The sequence below is a fragment of the Neovison vison genome, chromosome 2 (assembly GCF_020171115.1).
Source record: "Neovison vison isolate M4711 chromosome 2, ASM_NN_V1, whole genome shotgun sequence".
NCBI lineage: Eukaryota > Metazoa > Chordata > Mammalia > Carnivora > Mustelidae > Neogale > Neogale vison.
This window is the reverse complement of record NC_058092.1, coordinates 17,770,868-17,788,372: the sequence shown is the minus strand read 5'-3', so window position 1 is coordinate 17,788,372 and position 17,505 is coordinate 17,770,868. Positions and strand designations below refer to the sequence as shown.

General features: G+C 50.8%; 1 protein-coding gene across 1 annotated transcript in view; it reads left to right on the top strand.

Annotated features, from left to right (window-relative positions):
- IFNLR1 (interferon lambda receptor 1) overlaps nt 1-10,058 on the top strand; it is a 28,678-nt gene extending 18,620 nt beyond the window's left edge. Inside the window, exons 5-8 of the mRNA XM_044236750.1 lie at nt 3,428-3,570; nt 5,061-5,220; nt 5,754-5,887; nt 6,973-10,058. Coding sequence (XP_044092685.1) covers nt 3,428-3,570; nt 5,061-5,220; nt 5,754-5,887; nt 6,973-7,752 — 1,217 coding nt within the window. The 3' untranslated portion in view covers nt 7,753-10,058. The remainder of the gene's footprint in view (nt 1-3,427; nt 3,571-5,060; nt 5,221-5,753; nt 5,888-6,972) is intronic.
- Nucleotides 10,059-17,505: the final 7,447 nt, after the last annotated feature.

The following is a 17,505-nucleotide window of genomic DNA, read 5'->3' as shown; positions in this document are numbered from 1 at the left end:
TATATTTATTCTTATTTTTTATGTTCAAATTCTCTTTAAGAAACAATTTTTGGGGGGCACCTGGGTGGCCCAGCCAGTTAAGCATCTTCGTTTGGCTCAGGTCATGATCTTGGGGTCTTGAAGTCAAGCCCTGCATCGGGCTAGGGAGTCTGCTTCTCTCTCTTTCCCTCTACCCCTCCACACTGCACCCACCGCCACTTGTGCTCTCTGTCTCAAATAAATAAACAAAATCTTTTTTAAAAAAAGAAACAAATTTTAAATTCCAGCTTCAAAAGTAACTTCTGTGCACTGTAGAAGTTGGAGCGGGGGAGAGGAGAGAAAAATAGAGGAAAGCAACCCCCACAGGTACCGTATTCAGAAATCACCAGTGTTAACACTGAGCCAGGAGAGTACTTTTCTCTTCCCAGTGTATTTTATTTCTAATCCTAATGACAAACCTGTGGGGTTCCTTTTCATCAACCCATTTAAAAAAAATAATAAAGTACGATTCACAAAAGCTAAGGAACTTGCCAGGATACACAGCTAATGAGGGTAGAGAAGGAATGAGGGTCTGGATCTTTCTAAAATCTTGGTCAGGGTACTGGACCAGACCAAGAGTGAGGAGGGGTAGGAAGAAGAAGAGAAATATTCAGAGAATAGCCTCACGGAGCTGAGATCTGAAACTTGCTGCCCAGTCTTCTCAAAATATGTGAGAGCAGAATATGGCTTGGAGAGAGAGGAGAAAGGGCTTGAATGAAAGGTGGCAGGGAGGGATAGTAGGAAGGAAGAGCTAACCTGGGTACTGTTAGGGTCTGTGATCAAAGGAACGAGACTGATACAAAGCGAAGGTCAAGCAAAACTTTATTTCGCGCCAAGCATCAGGAATCAAACAACCAGTCAGAGCTACCTCTTACGAAAAGGCGGTGACGATGAACCCAACAAGGTCAGTTCCAAGAAGGCCACTCTGGACGAGGCCGCTCTAGATGACGCTGCTGCTCCGCAGATGAGGCCGCTCCATGATTGGAGCCGTTCCCAAGAAGCCGCCGCTCCCAAGACAAGGCCACTGCTCAATGAAGTTGCTCCCCGGACAAGGCCGCTCCCAAGAAGAGGCTGTTCTGGACAAGACCATTTCCTGGATGAGGCCACTCCCAATGACGAAGAAGCAACAATGACAAGGAGGACAACCCAGATGACACAGACTCTGCTCCCCACGATGCTACTCTGACCAGGCTTCCACCCGGAGGAAGCCACCACTGCGGACAAGGCCACTTGTGGTTCGGGGTGGCGAGGCATTTTGCAGGGAGGCTGCTGGTGTCTAGGGGCCGTTGGCATCTCAGGGCTGCTTACGCCTCCAGACTGCTGGCATCTAGGGGCTGCAGGTGTCAGGACCGACTGCTGGCCTCTAGGGTCTGTAGGCATCAGGACCGCAGGCGTCGAGGGACCGCTGACAACTGGACCCCAGATGACTCAGGACCACAGGCGTCGAGGGACCGCTGGCAACTGGACCGCAGATGTCTCAGGACCGCAGGCGTCGAGGGACCGCTGACAACTGGACCGCAGATGTCTCAGGACCGCAGGCGTCGAGGGACCGCTGACAACTGGACCGCAGACGAATGGACTGCTGGGCCGCCGGAGGCTGGAGGCTGCAGGCGATGGCTCGGGCCGCCGCCGGAGGCTGGAAGCTGCAGGCGGCGGCGCTCGGGGCCGCCGCCGGAGGCTGGAAGCTGCAGGCGGCGGCGCTCGGGGCCGCGCCGGAGGATGGAAGCTGCAGGCGGCGGCGCTCGGGGCCGCCGCCGGAGGCTGCACGCTGCAGGCGGCGGCTCGGCGCCGCCGCTGAGGCTGGAGGCTGCCCGCGGCGGCTCGGGGCCCCCGGAGGCTGGAGGCTGGACCGCCAAACGCGGTTATAGCTCTTACAAGAGCTGTTACAGCTCTTCTATACACCGTTGACTCCCCTGCTCTTCTGCGACTTCCACCGCTCTCCGCTCCACTTCACCGCTCTACGCCGACTTCACCGCCTTCCGCGGACTTCACCGCTCTCCGCCGACTCCATCCCTCCTGTAGCAGCCGCTGCTCTCCTGCAGCAGCCCCCTGCCCTCCTGCAGGAGCCCCCCTTGGCAGCCTGGCAGAGCAACCTTTATGGGGGTGGTTGAGCCCCGCCCGTACACAGGTGGCCAATTGAATTTCAACCTTCCCAGTGGATATACATACGGCCTACTGATTGGATGACTCCACTCAGTCTGCCCCACCCTTACAGGTACGAGAGAAGCTGGCTGGGTACATGGATAAGAAGGGGAGAAGGGAGGGTGTGCAGGAGGTTACAGCAGAGAAGGAAGGAAGAAGGCTGCCTGGAAAGACACAGGCTAACTGGAAAGGAATCACGTGTGGATGGGAAGACAGGGGACAGGAAGGAAAGGCAGATGAATCGCTCTGTGGGTGGATAGAAGGACGGGAAGAGGGAAGAGGTAGAAGGACAGGAGGAAAGGGGAGGCAAAGGAGGAAGGAAGGAAACAAGGACAAGAAGGAACAATGTATGGAAAGTAAAGAAGAATGGGAGGGTAGGGAGGAAGAAGGGCAGGGAAGTGGGGGGCTGGCTAGCCTAAAGGCAGGAAGACAGTCTAAAGGAACAGGAAGAAAGAAGGGAGTATTGGTTGGTAAGAAAGGAAGGACGGGCAGGCTAGAAGAGCGAAGGACGAACCAGTAGTTGGGGGGCAGGGAGAAGCGAGCCGGGTGGAAGGGACGATACAACAAGGAGGTTACTTTTTTATTAGTAGTAATTGTGTGTTTGCCTCCTCCTCCTCCCTGAAGCTCTCCTGACTCTCCCACAGCACGCCCCCAAGCCGGAATGAGCCTTCTTGACTTTCGCCAGCCTCGGCTGGGGCCCTGGTCACTTACTCTCTTGAGTTTTGATAGTTGCATATTTCATTGTCCCCTAATTTCCTCCAGCTCCTGGAGGTCAAGATCCTCATTCCCTCCAGCTTCCTGTTCAGGGCTTAATATGTTATCAGTGTCCCCGGACTCTGACCTACAGAACTGGGAAGTAACACATGTGTGTTGTTTTAAGCCACCCTCTTTGTGGCGATGTGTCAGCAACCGTAGGAAGTGCCAGGGGACAGGATTCTGACAGACCCGTGGTACGTGCAGGCACCCAGGTGCAGGGGGAAGCAGGAGGAAAGGCAGGTGAGCTGTGAGCCTGGCCTGTTCATTTCACAGTTTGCCCTTCCGAATGTTGAGAATAGTGATGTCTCCCTCCCAGGGTCACTGCAAAGCTGAGATAAAATGACTTTAAGGCTCTTGAGGCGTAGTAGGTGCTTAACAAACACCAGAGAGCCACTTTGCCTTTTCGGGAGTGTTCTCTGAGTTGGAGGGTTGGGGTAGAGGGTGGGGGAGGGGAAGGCCTGCCTGGAGGCAGGGGGATGGATGCTGACAGGTCCTGTTCCGTTTCTGCCAGTGGAGCCATCCCCACCCACGCTGGTAGTCACTCGGACAGAGGAGGTCCTGAGCATCAATGCCACTTATGAGCTGCCCCACTGCATGCCCCCACCGGATCTGAAGTATGAGGTGGATTTCTGGAAGGAAGGAATCAAGAACAAGGTAAAAAGCCCCTTTCCTGCCCCCCAGGCTGGACCTCCTTCCCCCACTGCCCCACCAAACCCCAGTGCCTCTCACCCTGCCTGCCTACTTTTTGCACACCTCCTCCAGGAAGCCCTCCCCACATACCTCTCACTTCTGGCAGTCACCCCTGACTCTGTAGTCAGGCTCTGATTGGCCTGTGCACCATCCCCCCACCCCGCTGCCGCCCTTCTCCACCTAAGAAGGCAAATATAAGATGTCCTGCCCGTGCACATTATAGGTAGTAACAGTACACCCGTTTTCTATCCAATATATATTTTTAAGTTATGAAACCCTTTTTGTCCAATGAAAGCTGATTGAAGTATGATAGGCCCTAGGAGGCCTGCTTGCCAAGCCACTGGTTTCATTACCAACAAAAAAATCAGAAAACACAGATACATTCTTGGAAGGAACCTAAAAGTGTCCAGAGACTACCACAAATATACAGCTTCAGACTTGTTTCTCATGTACGCACGTGTGTGTGTGTCTGTACACATTGCTTGATGGCAGGGTTTGGCAAACGTCTTCCGTAAAGGGCCACATAGCAAATATTTTCTTATTTTGAGGGTCACATGGTCTGTCCAGCTAGTGGACTCTGCCTGTAACACAGGAAAGCAGCCACAGACGACAGGTCAATAAATGGGCATAGTTGTGGTCCAGGGAAATGCGATGTGCGGGGGAAAAAAAAGATGGCAGGCCAGATTGGACCCATGGGCTGTAGTTTACTGACCCCTTTTCTTATTCCTTCTTTCTTTCACGGAACCCCCCAACATTCACACTCCCGACCACTTGCTCATATATTCTGGACCCTAGATCTTCCGACACGGTCCCTGTCTCCAGGACCGTTGGGTAAAAATATAGTGGGAGCCACGGGCGTCATGTTAAATGTTCCTCATTAAATTATGTAAAAGAAACAAGTTCATTTAATTTTAATAATATATTTCATCTCATCCAATAAAATGTTATCATTTCAACATGTAAATAATATGAAAGTTCCTGACAGGTTCACATCCCTTTTGCTCAGAGTCTTTGAAAGCCGATGTGGATTTTACACTCAGAACTCATTTCAGTTTGGACCAGGGGCTGCTGGACTGGGCAGGGCAGCCCTGGAGTTTTCTGGGTCCGTAATGACCGAATGACTGAGATGCTCCCTACCCCCCGGATACATTGGGAGGCCCTGAGGGCGGGAAGCCTGAGGAATCTGGCCTCCAAAATGGGGACCTACAGTCCCTGCAGGCAGGGGGGTGCCCACAGTGCCCACAAAGGTGACCCTGAGGGACAGGGCGATTTTGAGTGCTCACCTTCTCTACTTGAAGACTCAGTGGAGAAGATACCAGCTAATGTTGCCTCCTCATGATTAGACTGTAATGCAGGGAAAGAAGAGGCAGGGATCCCAGGTGTATCCTACCCCCCCAACCCTGTCCTGTCCCCACAGCGGGTCTGCCCACAGCCCCTGCTATCTCTCCAAACAGACGCGATTCCCAGTCATCCCCCACGGCCAGCCAGTGCAGATCCCCCTGCAGCCGGCCGCCAGCGGCCACTACTGCCTCAGCGCCAGGACCATCTACACCTTTGGTGATCCTAAATACAGCGAGTTCTCCAAGCCCACCTGCTTCTTCCTGGATGCCCCCGGTGAGTGCCGAGTGATACAGAGGTGAGGACTTCCCCGCCCCCGCTGGGACATATTATCTCCATCCTATGGTGGTTAAGAGCGGTAAGTCCGGAAATAGACTCCCCTCGATTAGAATCCCAGCTCCACTGCACTCACTGTGTGTCTTTGGGTAGCTTACATCACCTCTCTGAATCTTAGTTTCCATAGTCTGTACGACGGGTTTACTCTTATGAGAATTACACGGGATAATGCATGTGAAGCCCGCAGCACACATACAGTTAGAGATAGGAGCCATGGTCATTGTTTCTGCAGTTTTGTTTTTTTTTTTAATGATTTATCTATTTGAGAGAGAGAGAGCGCATGCGTGCGCACACACGTGCACAAACTGGCAGGGGGAGGAAATGGGGAGAGAATCTTTTAAGCAGACTCCCTCCTGAGCACAATCCCATGAGATGATCCTCTGAGATGGTCACTACCTGAGCCAAAACCAAGAGTCATATGCTCAACCGACTGAGCTGCCCAGTTTCTGTAGTTCTTATTTTTCCTCACTTAGGAGCCAGCTGGGCATTCCTGGTGCTGCTACCACTTCTGCTTCCCCTGCTGTTGGTCATTGCCATAGGCTTTGTGATCTGGAAGAGCTTCAGAGAGAACCCCTGGTTTCAGCGGGCAAAGATGCCATGGGCCCTGGTATGGCAAGACTGGGCGTGTGCAACAGAGGGGGAGGGTTGTTGAAGAATAAGGAAATGGGGCGGCACTTAAAGACATGAGTCAGACAGAGTATCAGTTAGTCCAGACTGCAAAAATCTCCTATCTTCACGTCTAAATTTCCACCATTAGTAATTCATTCCTTTGGCAGCAAATTCAAATGGCAAATATACCTGGGAGGGAGACGTGCCTTAAGTCCCCATAGTGAAATCCTCTCTGCTATGGATTTGTCAAGTGCTGAGAGCAGAAACCCCAGTCCTGGGACTCAGGAGGGATGCCCAGAAGTGGGAGGGAGAGAGGGTGGTACCAGAAGAGGAAATATTAAAAGGATCCCAGCACTGAGTTCACAGTTTAACCAAGGGTGCGTCTTGCCCAGGCTGACCCCGGAATCTCCTCACTTGTGTGCCGAGTCACTCCCTTAGAAGATGGGGCAGGGGAAAGCCTGGAGAGGTCAGACGGGTCTGACTTGTTCAAATGAGGGCTTGGTGAGGCTGGCTAGGCTATAGGTGCAGCTCAGTGGGCCCTCGGGTCAGGATGGCTTTGAGGATGGATTTTGGGTGCCTGCTGCCCAGAAGTGTTTTCAAAATCCCTAGCTCTGGGACCTGCAGGGAAATCCCATCTGAACTACAAGCTGTGTGTTAGACATCTCTGTGCTCTGCCACACACCCCCCCACCTGCTCATCACATGGAAAGTCACCACTCAGCTTCCAGCAGCCAGCACCTGCCCTGGGGGGCTTCCTCTGGCCTCTGGTGTCTACTGCGCCCGTGCACGTGGCTGGCTGGGGAACGAGAATCGCTGTCACTCTTCCCACCCTTCACCCGATGGTGCCCTGAGTTACGTGGGCTGCACTGGCTTCCAGCTGCCCCCTAGGGGTAACTTGCCTGACAACAGCCTCTCTTGGTGGCTCTCCCCCAGCCCTAGTGAATTTTCCCTTACTGGTGTTTCCTGGGATTACTTCCCAAAAGAACTACTTACATTAGACTCCTCATCTCAGGGTCTGTTGTCAGGAGAACCCATCCTTCAGGAAAGCCCGATTTTCTGTTCTTTTCTCTCCTCCCCAAATCAGGACTTTTCTGGAAACAGATACCCCGTGGCAACTCTTCATCCCAGTGGTCCTGAGCCCCTGGATACCTTGACCCTCTGTCCCCAAAAGGAACTGACCGGAAGGGTCCGGCCAAGCCCCGGAGTCAGGACTTCAGCCACCATCCAGGCAGGACCAGAGAAGAACAGTGCTGAGGAGGAGGACGATGAGGAGGATGCAGACGACAAGGTCAACTTTCAGCCCTACCTTGAACCACCCTCCTTCCTAGGGCAGGAGCACCAGATCCCGGGAGACTCTAAGGCAGGGGACACCTGGAGCCCTCCTGTCCAGGTTGAAGGCTGGTCTGCTACTGATGCTTCAGACAGAAGCTGGGCCAGCGCGGGGGGCTCCTCCCCCTGGGATGAGTCTGAGTCCTCTTGCTATTTGGCCAAGAAGATGCCAGGCCAAGGGCCAGGTGGGGACAGGTGTCAGGAGCCTCTCCCCCTGCCTGAATTCTCCAAGGACTTGAGTTTCCTGGAAGATCCCCGGAAAGATGACCTCTCCTCCTGGGCCAGCTGGGGATCTTTATTACCAGGGTTGGATCTGCTCCCTGGGGAGCCCCCAGTTTCTCTCCGCACACTGACCTTTTGCTGGGACAGCAACCCTGAAGAGGAAGAGGAGGCGGAGGAGGACGAAGAAGGAAGTGAAGAGGGAGGAGGAAGGGAATCAGAAATTGAGGATGACAGTCCTGGCATCTGGGGGGCTGGGCGCCTACAGAAGACTGAGGTCAGAGGTCGGACCCTGGGACATTACATGGCCAGGTGAGCCATTCCCCAGCTCTGCCCCCCACCCCATCTGGTGCCACTGAGCTTTCCTAGGACCGAGATGCCACTGAGACTTGAGAGTCTGGGAGCATCACCGCTGAGGACATGGAGGGCTCTTGAAGCATTTCGGAAACCCCAGGGTTGTCGTCAATTGCCTTGAGCAGTAAGAAGCCACCACATCGTCCTTGACTCACTAGCTTTGGGCTGAGATGCGGGAGGGGTGGAGACAAGAATGGGCTGAGGTCAGAGGTTGGTTGGGTGTTCGTATCAACCCCACTGCCTTTGGAGTGACAGGCCAGTTAGGAGAATCATCCCTGAATAGCATGAAACTGGTGAAGTCAGGTCACAGTGGACACCAGAGGCAGTCCTGACACCACATGGGGCCATCTGGATCTGGGGGGAGGGAAATGGGAGCACATCTTTGTCACTGTCATGTCTTTCTCTGGCACCCACAGGTCTCAGCCTCCTAGTTCATGAATTGTCTTGGGGGGGCCCCAGTAAGGAAAGATCTAGTAAGCAGGGGATGTTGGAGAGGAAGGGAGAGGGTAGTCATTATTCAAATCCCAGCCTCTGACTCATGGAATTGCGTACCTTTTATGATCAGATGACCTGGATTCAAATCCCAGCTCTGATGTTTACCAGTCATGGGACCTTGGGTAACCCACATTCCTTCACTCTCCTGGGTCTTCTCACCTGTTGCAGAGGGTCCCGAGAGAGACGTGTAGTGTGGTGCCTGGCACATCACTGGTACTCTCTGCATGGTGGCTGGTGGGCTTTTCCATCCTCCCAGGCTCTGAGAAGGCTCCTGGGCACCTCCCACCTGTGACCCCTAAACTCTGAGCAACTAACATTCACCTTTTAGCGGGTCTCACCTCCAATCTACCTCCTGCCTTTTACCCTAACTTCCTTTCTCCTCGTGGTCAGAAACTGCACTCTCAGAAGCCAGAGCCCAGCCAAGAGGGACCCTGACCCCTCTCCCCTTTCCCGGAAAAGAAGGAACCGAATGATCCACCTTCCAGGGTTCTGCTTTGTTGGGGTTGGGGTTGCAACCCGGCAGAGAATTGGACTCCTGGGCTGTGATCCCTGTCTTTGACAGCACTTTACGCAGACTTCTTAATTATAAAGAAGTCCCATTTTCCCTTCTAGTTGTAGAAGTTGCTAGAAGATTCTAGAAGATGCTAGAAGAATCCAGCATCTTCTAGCAGCGGGTATGTTAAAGGTGAGGAATAAGCAGTAAATCATCCCCCAAACTGAAAGGGCACTTCGAGACCAGAAGATGAAGGAGGCCGCTGCATAGAGTTTATGCACAGTTTTATCCAGGGTAACTCACTGACGGGGGGATTGGGTGGAGGGTAATCCGTGCAGAGGCATAGTTACTGTGTGCAAAATCCAGGCTTCAGTCCACAGGTATAATAGAGCCAGGGAACATTCAGAAGGGCATTGTGGTGAGAGCAGAGGGTTTGCACACACAGAGGGCTGGAGCACACCTCCTTGACAGCTAACTTATCATTAGATCCTCTGGCACCACCTGTACGTCAGGAAGGGGAAAATCAATGTTATCTCTAAAAGATTCATGGGAGGACAAAACAAGCCTCCCACCCTCATCCCGGCCCTGGTGGGCATTTCTAAGGTGTGTATATGAATCTCCAAGAGCCCAGAACACATAGCCTCAAGGGAGGTCATGGAGCGAACGTGAACAAGATGGAGGGCCAAAGATGGAGTCGGTATGGTCAGCGCCCCTAGGGGGGACTCTCCTTACCTGGGGGGTGGTGCTGGGTATTCTCAAGCCACTGCCTTGGGTACCCATCCCCACCAGCATATGGGCAAGCAGAGCTGAGTTTGCACCCACAGGGACCACAATTTTTGTCATTTTGTGGCTGGGCTTGGAACTATCATGGTTCTGTGACCTGCGCCCCGCCATTTAACTGCCAGGACTTACATTTCTCCATTTCTGAAGAAGGCGTCTTGTAGCCATTTTCCCCATGGAGCTGTGTTGTTTTGAAGGCAATATGAAGGTTGACCGTTAAATGAAAGATCGAGAAAAGGGCATCTGCTCCAGGGCTTCTCAAGCCATGTTCCCAAACGGTTCTGGGTTTCATGGAGGGAGTCCCAGTCGCAGGGGGAACCATGGGCCATAGGATCCCCCACTTCAAACAGAGCGGCCTCCCTGAGCCCTAGTGTACCCCCATGGCATTCCATGTGAGGGTGTTTAGGGGGTTCCATGGCTTAAGAAGTCAGCAAACCACTTTCTTTTTTTTTTAAGATTTTATGTATTTATTTGAGAGAAAGAGCGCAAGTGAGGTGAGGGGCAGAGGGAGAAGCAGACTCCCCATTGAGCAGGGAGCCCGATGTGGGATTCAATGCCGGGACTCCAGGATCATGACCTGAGCCAAAGGCAGATGCTTTATAGCTGAGCCACCCAGGTCCCCAGCAAACCACTTTTTTAATTGAATACCTGTCTTCTGTTTCAAACAAATGTCTCACTATGCATGTTCATAGGGGTGAGATGTCTGGTCTCTGGCCAACAGGGCCAACCCTTGTGCCCTTGACCATGTCAACAAAGTGCGGGGATCCTCAGCAAGGATTTCCAGGAGCACAAAGCTGGCAAGAGACCTTCACCACACTGGGACTCACACATCCATGCACACACACGCACACAGGCAGACACACACGTGTGTATGTCCGCAGGAGCTGAGGCTTGTCCACGTCCCTAAGCACAGAGAAGAGGAAGGACGTCTGAGACCCAGCTGAGCTGCTGCATGGAAGTAATTTCGAAAAACTAAAAGCGCTCATCACTATTGTCTTAGATCTCTGTGAAGGAACCGCTCTATCTCTTTTCTTAAACCTTGTTATTTTTTTAAGCATTGCTTTCAGAATTTCATTTCTGAGAGAGGCTGAGTTTTTTAGTAATTCTCAATGCGAGCTCTTTTATCATCATTAAGTCATTAACAAAAAAAGCCACGGGAAGCATTAGGAAAGAGCGCGATGTTTAATGTCATAATTTGTCAGGTGCGCTCAGCCCTTAACTCTTTACAGAGCCCTCTCCTGCACCCGGTAGGGGTGCCTAGCGTGAGCTCTGGGGCCAGCTGGAAAAATGGGTGGGGGATACCCTAGGCTAAAGCCACACTGTGATTCTTTAGTGCCCTGAGATTATGCACTGTTTTTAGGTATTTGTATCCACGTCTAATTTTGTTCTGTGTTGATATCGTATTTAAATAATTTCCTAATGGTCTTGGGCATTTACCCTAAACTGTTCTAAATAAAAAGCTCTATTTTTAGAGAAAATGGCAGGATTGCATGGAGAGATGTGTGTGGTCTTATTTCTTGAAAGCTCCTCCCCATTCATCTAGCTCTTAGACCACAAGGGTCTTGCCTTGGGTCCCCAGCCACAGACCCAGAGACAGGGATGTGGACGTATAAAGCAGTGCTGGGATTCCAGAAAGCACCAACAGGGGAGTGGGAAGCCAGGCAGGGAGGGAAGACAGCCTGTCCAGGTACATAATCAAACATATCACTGCTTTAGGCAGCTGGGGCTCAGTCCCCGCCTAAAGCAGGGTTTTAGGGGTTCAGTGTGGGACTCTCCAGATTTGTTCATCCAGGAGCAGGAGCTGGGGTATGTATCCCCCAACCCTGTCAGTCATATGCAGAGGGCCACTCCCCGCTGCAAGTCCTTGATCTGTGCTGTTGGAATCCATTGAGCTGAGTGCGTGAGAAAGATGAGTACCTCGAGGTCCGGGGAAGAACACCCAGGTCACCAGCTACAGTGAGGCCCACGCTGTGCCCACGACTCTGGCATCTCACCCTATTGCAACGATGGTCTGGGGAAGGATACAGAACGTCTTCTGCAGCCAGCCTGGCAAACCTGAACTCATTCCAGTGGATCTCTGCTGAGAAGAAGCTCCTGGATTCCAGCGACTCTCCCAGGACCGCCTGGTAACTGACCAGCATGGTGCCTGCAGATTGCTATCATCTACCATGGCCTGGGCTGGTGCTAGACCCAAGCTGACCCTATCCAACAAGTCTCTCTCCATGGAATTCAGAAGTCTTGGCTGCCTGGATCTAGAACAGATAAGTTCCAGCCTGCTATGGCCCCATTTCCCTCTCTGAGGAGCAGGAGAGCACAGCATGCAGAAGAAACAAGAACGAGGCAGCCCGGGGGCCTGCCGAGATGAGAAGTGATAAACCCTGGATCCTGTCCATTCCTGAGGCCCAGCTGCTACCTGTCCCCAGCTTCCCAGCACCATAGTTTTAAGTCAGCATCCTGGGCTGCCAGTTCCTTATAACCGAATATCCTTGCCAACTCACAAAGGGACCAGACCATGCATGTTACAGCTCGTGATCAGGTTGGAACATCTGACCCTTGAATGGATGTGCAGTACGTCCTTTCCAGAACACAGGACAGAAGTTCCTCTCCAAGTGATCCCCAGTTACCTCCCAGCCTGCCCTCGGATGCCAGGTCGCCTTTGGAGGGACACTTGGACTGTTTGTTGCCCACCTGGCAGCCAGTGGTGGGTTAGCAGGGCTGCTGGATCACATGGGTTCCTGGAGCTGGGAGAGGGGAGGGTTAGGGTAGCAGGTGTCACATCCTAAGAACTCCTTGAGGGAAGGTAGGGTTTTCCTCCTGGCACTAGCACCTGGCAAGGGGTGGGGGCTTGGTGTTGAATAAATTAATGAAGGAATGAACAAGTGAATTGACCTATGAATGGGAGTCAGTAGGGGCTGGCTGTGGCTCAGTTCCATATAAGGTAGCCAGAGCTTTGCATAGTAGATGGCACCATCCCACATCTTAAATTCTTGTCGCAAGTGAATAACCATCCTCCCTCAGCCCAGTTTCTACTCTGATGGGAGGGGAGCTGGGGATCAATGCTGCTTGATGAGTGAAATGGTGAGGAAGGGAGCAGACACGGGAGACAACACAGTACCTTCACCCCCTAATTGTAACTTCTTATTTCCCATCATCTGGGACCTGATCGAATGGCTATTTGCTTGCAGCTTCCTTGGGTTCATTCACTGTGTGCGCCAAGTAGGGTTAACAGGATGAGAGTTGGGGGGGGGGGCTAAAAAAAAAACAAAAACGACTTTCTCTAAATGAGTGAGTCAGATCCTCAAGTCCATTACTCAAGAGATCCTGCTTGGTGCCTGGACCCATTCCAGCCCAGGCAGCCCCACCTCTTGGCATGTGATGATACGGAATGCAGAGGTCTGACAGCTTTTTATAAATTATCAAGAGGTGTTTTTTTTTTTTTTTAACCCCCCTTCATTGCCTCTCTAAGTGGATGAGGAGGACGAGGCAGGGATCTCAAGGTAAGACCATCTCGGGGTACCCTGCCGTGGTGGGAAAAAACACCAGCAGGTGGTGCGAGGCCCCTGTCCAAGGGCTGATGCCTCCAGGGCAAGTCCTATCCATTCCGGCAAAGCAAAGCCGACCCCACAGAAAGCCTCAGCTTCTCTGGGCGCTATGGAGACATCTCAGCAACCAGATTCCAGTAGGGGCTCAGACTCCCCGCACCCCAATTCCTATCTCTGAGCTCCAGGCCCTGTCGTGGAATGCCCCCCCCACCCCGCCTCCAGCCACAATGCCTTATCTGTAGGATCAATGCCCTCGCTTCTCCCATCCCTTGGAATTTGGCCTCAGAAACTACGGAAAACTCAAGACTCCTAAGAGAACATTTATCACTCCACCCAACCCAATGCCCAGACGCCCAGGAGTCCGGGTTGTTGCAAAGGTTTTTAAAGGTCCTCCCTTGGTCTTTAGTTCCTCATTTTGCAACAGGAGACTCCTGTGAGAGCACCTCCTCAGAGACTGTCCAGAGACACAGGCATGTTCAATCCTTCCAACAACACTGAAGAGAAAAGACTTCCGCTTTCCTTTTGCAGATGAGAAACCTGGGGGTCAGAGATTAAGCTACCTGCACACCTCAGGTTCAGTGGCAGAGTGGGGATTCGAACCCGGGTCTATGTGCCCACAGCCCATGTCCTACTCACTTCCTGGCTCCCGGGGCACACAGGAAGCTGGACACCCAACTCTAGCATGAGACACAGATCTCCTTAGTGTTTTGATGAAGAAGCGTGTTCTTCTAAGCATGTAATAAGCTTCAGGAATTCCTCATTCTGAGAGCAAGCTGAAACGGTAAGTAGAGTCAATAAAGGCTGAGATGAATTTGTGTTTGTGTCACTGACAGTGGCCATGAGGGGAACTCTGGGATGTCAGGGGAGGTTTCCAATCCCAAAGTGACCACTCAAACTCCAAGGACCCTTAGAGGATTTCTAGACCCAGCCTCCTTTACAAACAAAGAAACTGAGGCCCAGAGAGGAGACGAAACCCACCAAGGTCACCTGGAGTCAGGTGCAGTCTGGGGAGCAGACTCCCAACCTGGAACACTAAGTCAATGTCCCTGATTGACACAGCTCAGGCTTGGGGCGGGACCCCAGAGTGAATCTGATTCTCCGGCTCTTCTCTAAGAAGAGGACTGGGGTTGCCAGGGCTTAGTCCCTCGCTCTCACCATCTTTGAACCATCAGGGACCCCTTTCAGGGTCTCTCCCTGCAGAGTCAGCATCCAGGGACACTCTCCCCTCCCCCAGCGCACACCCCACTGCCCTCTGGTGTTCTTGCTTCTGCAAAACAGGTTCTGACATCCCTGGGTGTTGAAGGAAGGGACAGAAGCAAGTCACATTCCCGAGTATTTGTCATTTTAGGATGTGCTTTTTCCACAGTTTAGGGGTGTCCCACCACCAGTACTGGCCCGCTCCCCCAAACATAGTCATCCATTCAGCAAGTATGACCAGGCACTTGCTTTCTGCCAGCTCATGGTAGATGCTGAGATATCAAGGAGAGCAAGTTACACCTTTTGTCCCCAAAGTCAGCAATGGGGAACACAAACACAATGTGTGATACACATGAGGATGGTGAGATTCAGGAAGCCAGTGGAGCACAGAGCTGGGGCTCCTAACCCAACCTAGGGAGAGGCTTACACCAGGACGTCTTCCTGGAGGAAGTGAGTTTGAGAAGAGGTCTGAAGAATAAAGAGGAATTAGGTAGGGAAAGGGGGTTGGAAAAGGGGATTCCAGGCAACAGTACAGCTTGGACAAAGGCTCACAGTCAAGATGATGCAAAGTGCATTGGAGAAATTCATCAGAAAGCAAATAAATGCATTCTTCTGGCAATCTGAAACGGAGAGAATGAGCAGGGCGAATCTGCTGCTGTACAAGTCAATTCAGTGTTGGAAAACTGCTCTATATTCAGCCACCTATAGGGTCCCGAGAAATACAAGGGGTGCTTTTTGCACTCAGAATGTTTTCTCCCTCCCTGGGGAGACAAGAACCATTGCATTTTAAAGACCAGAGAATGGAGTCATTATGGAACATCTAGCAGTGGTCACAACCATTCACTGAATAGTCCCAACAACCAAGAGAAGCCCCTCATAGGGTCAACCACACTATCACACTAAGCGCTATGTCTTTAATCAAAAGAATTTACCCCCTATGTGTATCCCACTGCTGTTCTGGTTTTCCTGTTTGGAGGTAGTTACATAAGAGGGGGCTAGACTCTTCATGCAACCGGTTAGGGTTAGGGTTAAGGGTTAGGGTTAGGGTTGAGGGTTAGGGTTAGGGTTAGGGTTGGGTTAGGGTTAGGGTTTCTGGATAAGGTTGGGGTTGGGCTTAAGGGTTAAGGTTAGTGTTGAGGTTAGGGTTAGTGTTAGGAATGCGGATTAGGGTTAGGAGTTTTCAAAGATGGTGCTGATGTCTCAGCTTGCCCTCTCTTTGAGTCTGTCCTTTTTCGTTTTCAAGTGGGTTAGGGTTCAGTTATTGTTAGGGGTCAGAGTTGGGTTTGGGGTTAGTTTTATGGGTTACCGTTTTGGGTTGGGGTTTTGTTTAGGGGTTAGGGTTAGTGTTTGGGTTATAGTTAGGTGTTAGTTTTAGCATTGGAGTTTGTTTTGGGGTTCCCAATAGTGTTGGGGTTTAATGGTTAGGGCTAGTGTTGAGGTTTGCTTTAGTGTTAGAGATGAGGGTTAGGATTAGTGTTAGGGTTAGGTATTTCTGAAGGTGTTTCTGATGTCTCTGCTTGCCCTTGCTTTGAGTCTGTCTTTTTCAGTTTTAAACTGGGTTAGGGTTAGGTTTAGTGTTAGAGGTTAGTGTCAGGTTTGTGGTTAGGTTTATGGGTTAGACTTCAGGATGGGGTTAGGTTTAGGAGTTAGGGTTAGGGTTGGGGTTAGGTTATGTCTTGGGGTTAGCGTTCAAGTTAGGGTTAGGGGTACAGGATAGATTTGAGGTGGGTTTAATGGTTAGGATTAGTGTTAAGGTTAGGGTTAGTGTCAGGAATGAGGGTTAGCGTAAGGTTTACAGTTCGGGTTAGTGTTAGGGTTTGGTTAGGGTTCGTTTTTTTCAATAATGTTTCTGATGTCTCTGCTTGCCATAACTTTGAGTCTGTCATTTTTAGTTTTAAACGGGCTTAGGGTTAGGGTTAGGTTTTTTCAAAGATGTTGCCATCTTTTAGTCTGTCCTTTTTAGTTTTAAACTGGGTTAGAGTTAGGTTTAGGGTTAGTTTTATGGTTATGGTTAGAGTTAGGGTTGGTTTTAGGATTAGGGTTACCATTAGTGGTTGGGCCTTAGGGGTAAGGTTGAGATTTGGGGTTAGGATTTTTCAAAGTTGGTGCTGATGTCTAAGCTTTCTTTTAGTTTGAGTCTTTCCTTTTTGTTTTGAATTTTGGTACACCTGTAGAATAATACTAGATCATCCCAAAGTGCAGGTTGAGAGCACTAGAAGTTCTTTAGGGTCAAGCTCTGCTGAGCTGAAGTGTCAGTAACATCTTCCATGAAGAGATGGTCTCTCCGAGAAAGAGAAAATGAAATTGCAGATGGTTGGATCAGTCTAAACAACGGCACTTTCCTTATGCCTTTTTTTCTCAATAATGGTGCTTTTTTTAATAGATAAAACCATATATTGCCTCGAGGAACTTTAGAACATGCAACTGTGCTATGGAAAGAAAGTAAGAACCACCTACTGTTCTACTAATCCACCTCCCAGAAATAATTGCACTTATATTTTCCTTTTATGATCCTAATATTTAAGACTTTTTTCTCTATGTGTGTATGTGGCTAGTTTTTAAAGACTTTATTATTCATCTATTTATTTATTTATCTACAAGAGAGTACAGGTGGGGTTTGTGTAGGATCACAGGAAAAGGGAGAAGCTGACTTCCCACTGAGCGGCGAGCCCGATGCAGGGCTCAATCCCAGGACCTGGGGATCATGATCCGAACCGAAGGCAGACGCTTAGCAGACTGAGCCCCTCAGGCGCCCCAATGTGTATGTGTGTTTTAAGCATGCTTGTACTGTACATGGTATATGCCATGCTTCCTCTCATTTACAAAATATGGGGAATCTTTGGCCCCCTAACATTTTCTCCAGCGCTATTCAGATGCAACACTGTACTCATCTTGCGTTGGGTGGACAAACCATTATTCATTTAGCTAACCCTCTAGTGTTTGACATAGAGGCTCTTTTTTTTTTTTTTTCCTATTTACTATTAGAAATGATACCTGAATGTTCCCACATTCTTATCGTTTTCTGAAATTACAGGAAATGACTACCACAAGTCCTACCTTCGTTCCCCCAACGCACAGCTCAGATTTGGCTATTTTGTCAAACACCCTTTACCAAAGACTCAAAGCTGATAAAAGAAAACATTTACAACACACAAAAGAAAAATTTAAATGCAGATTGCAGGATATTACAGCCTACCACATCCAAAAG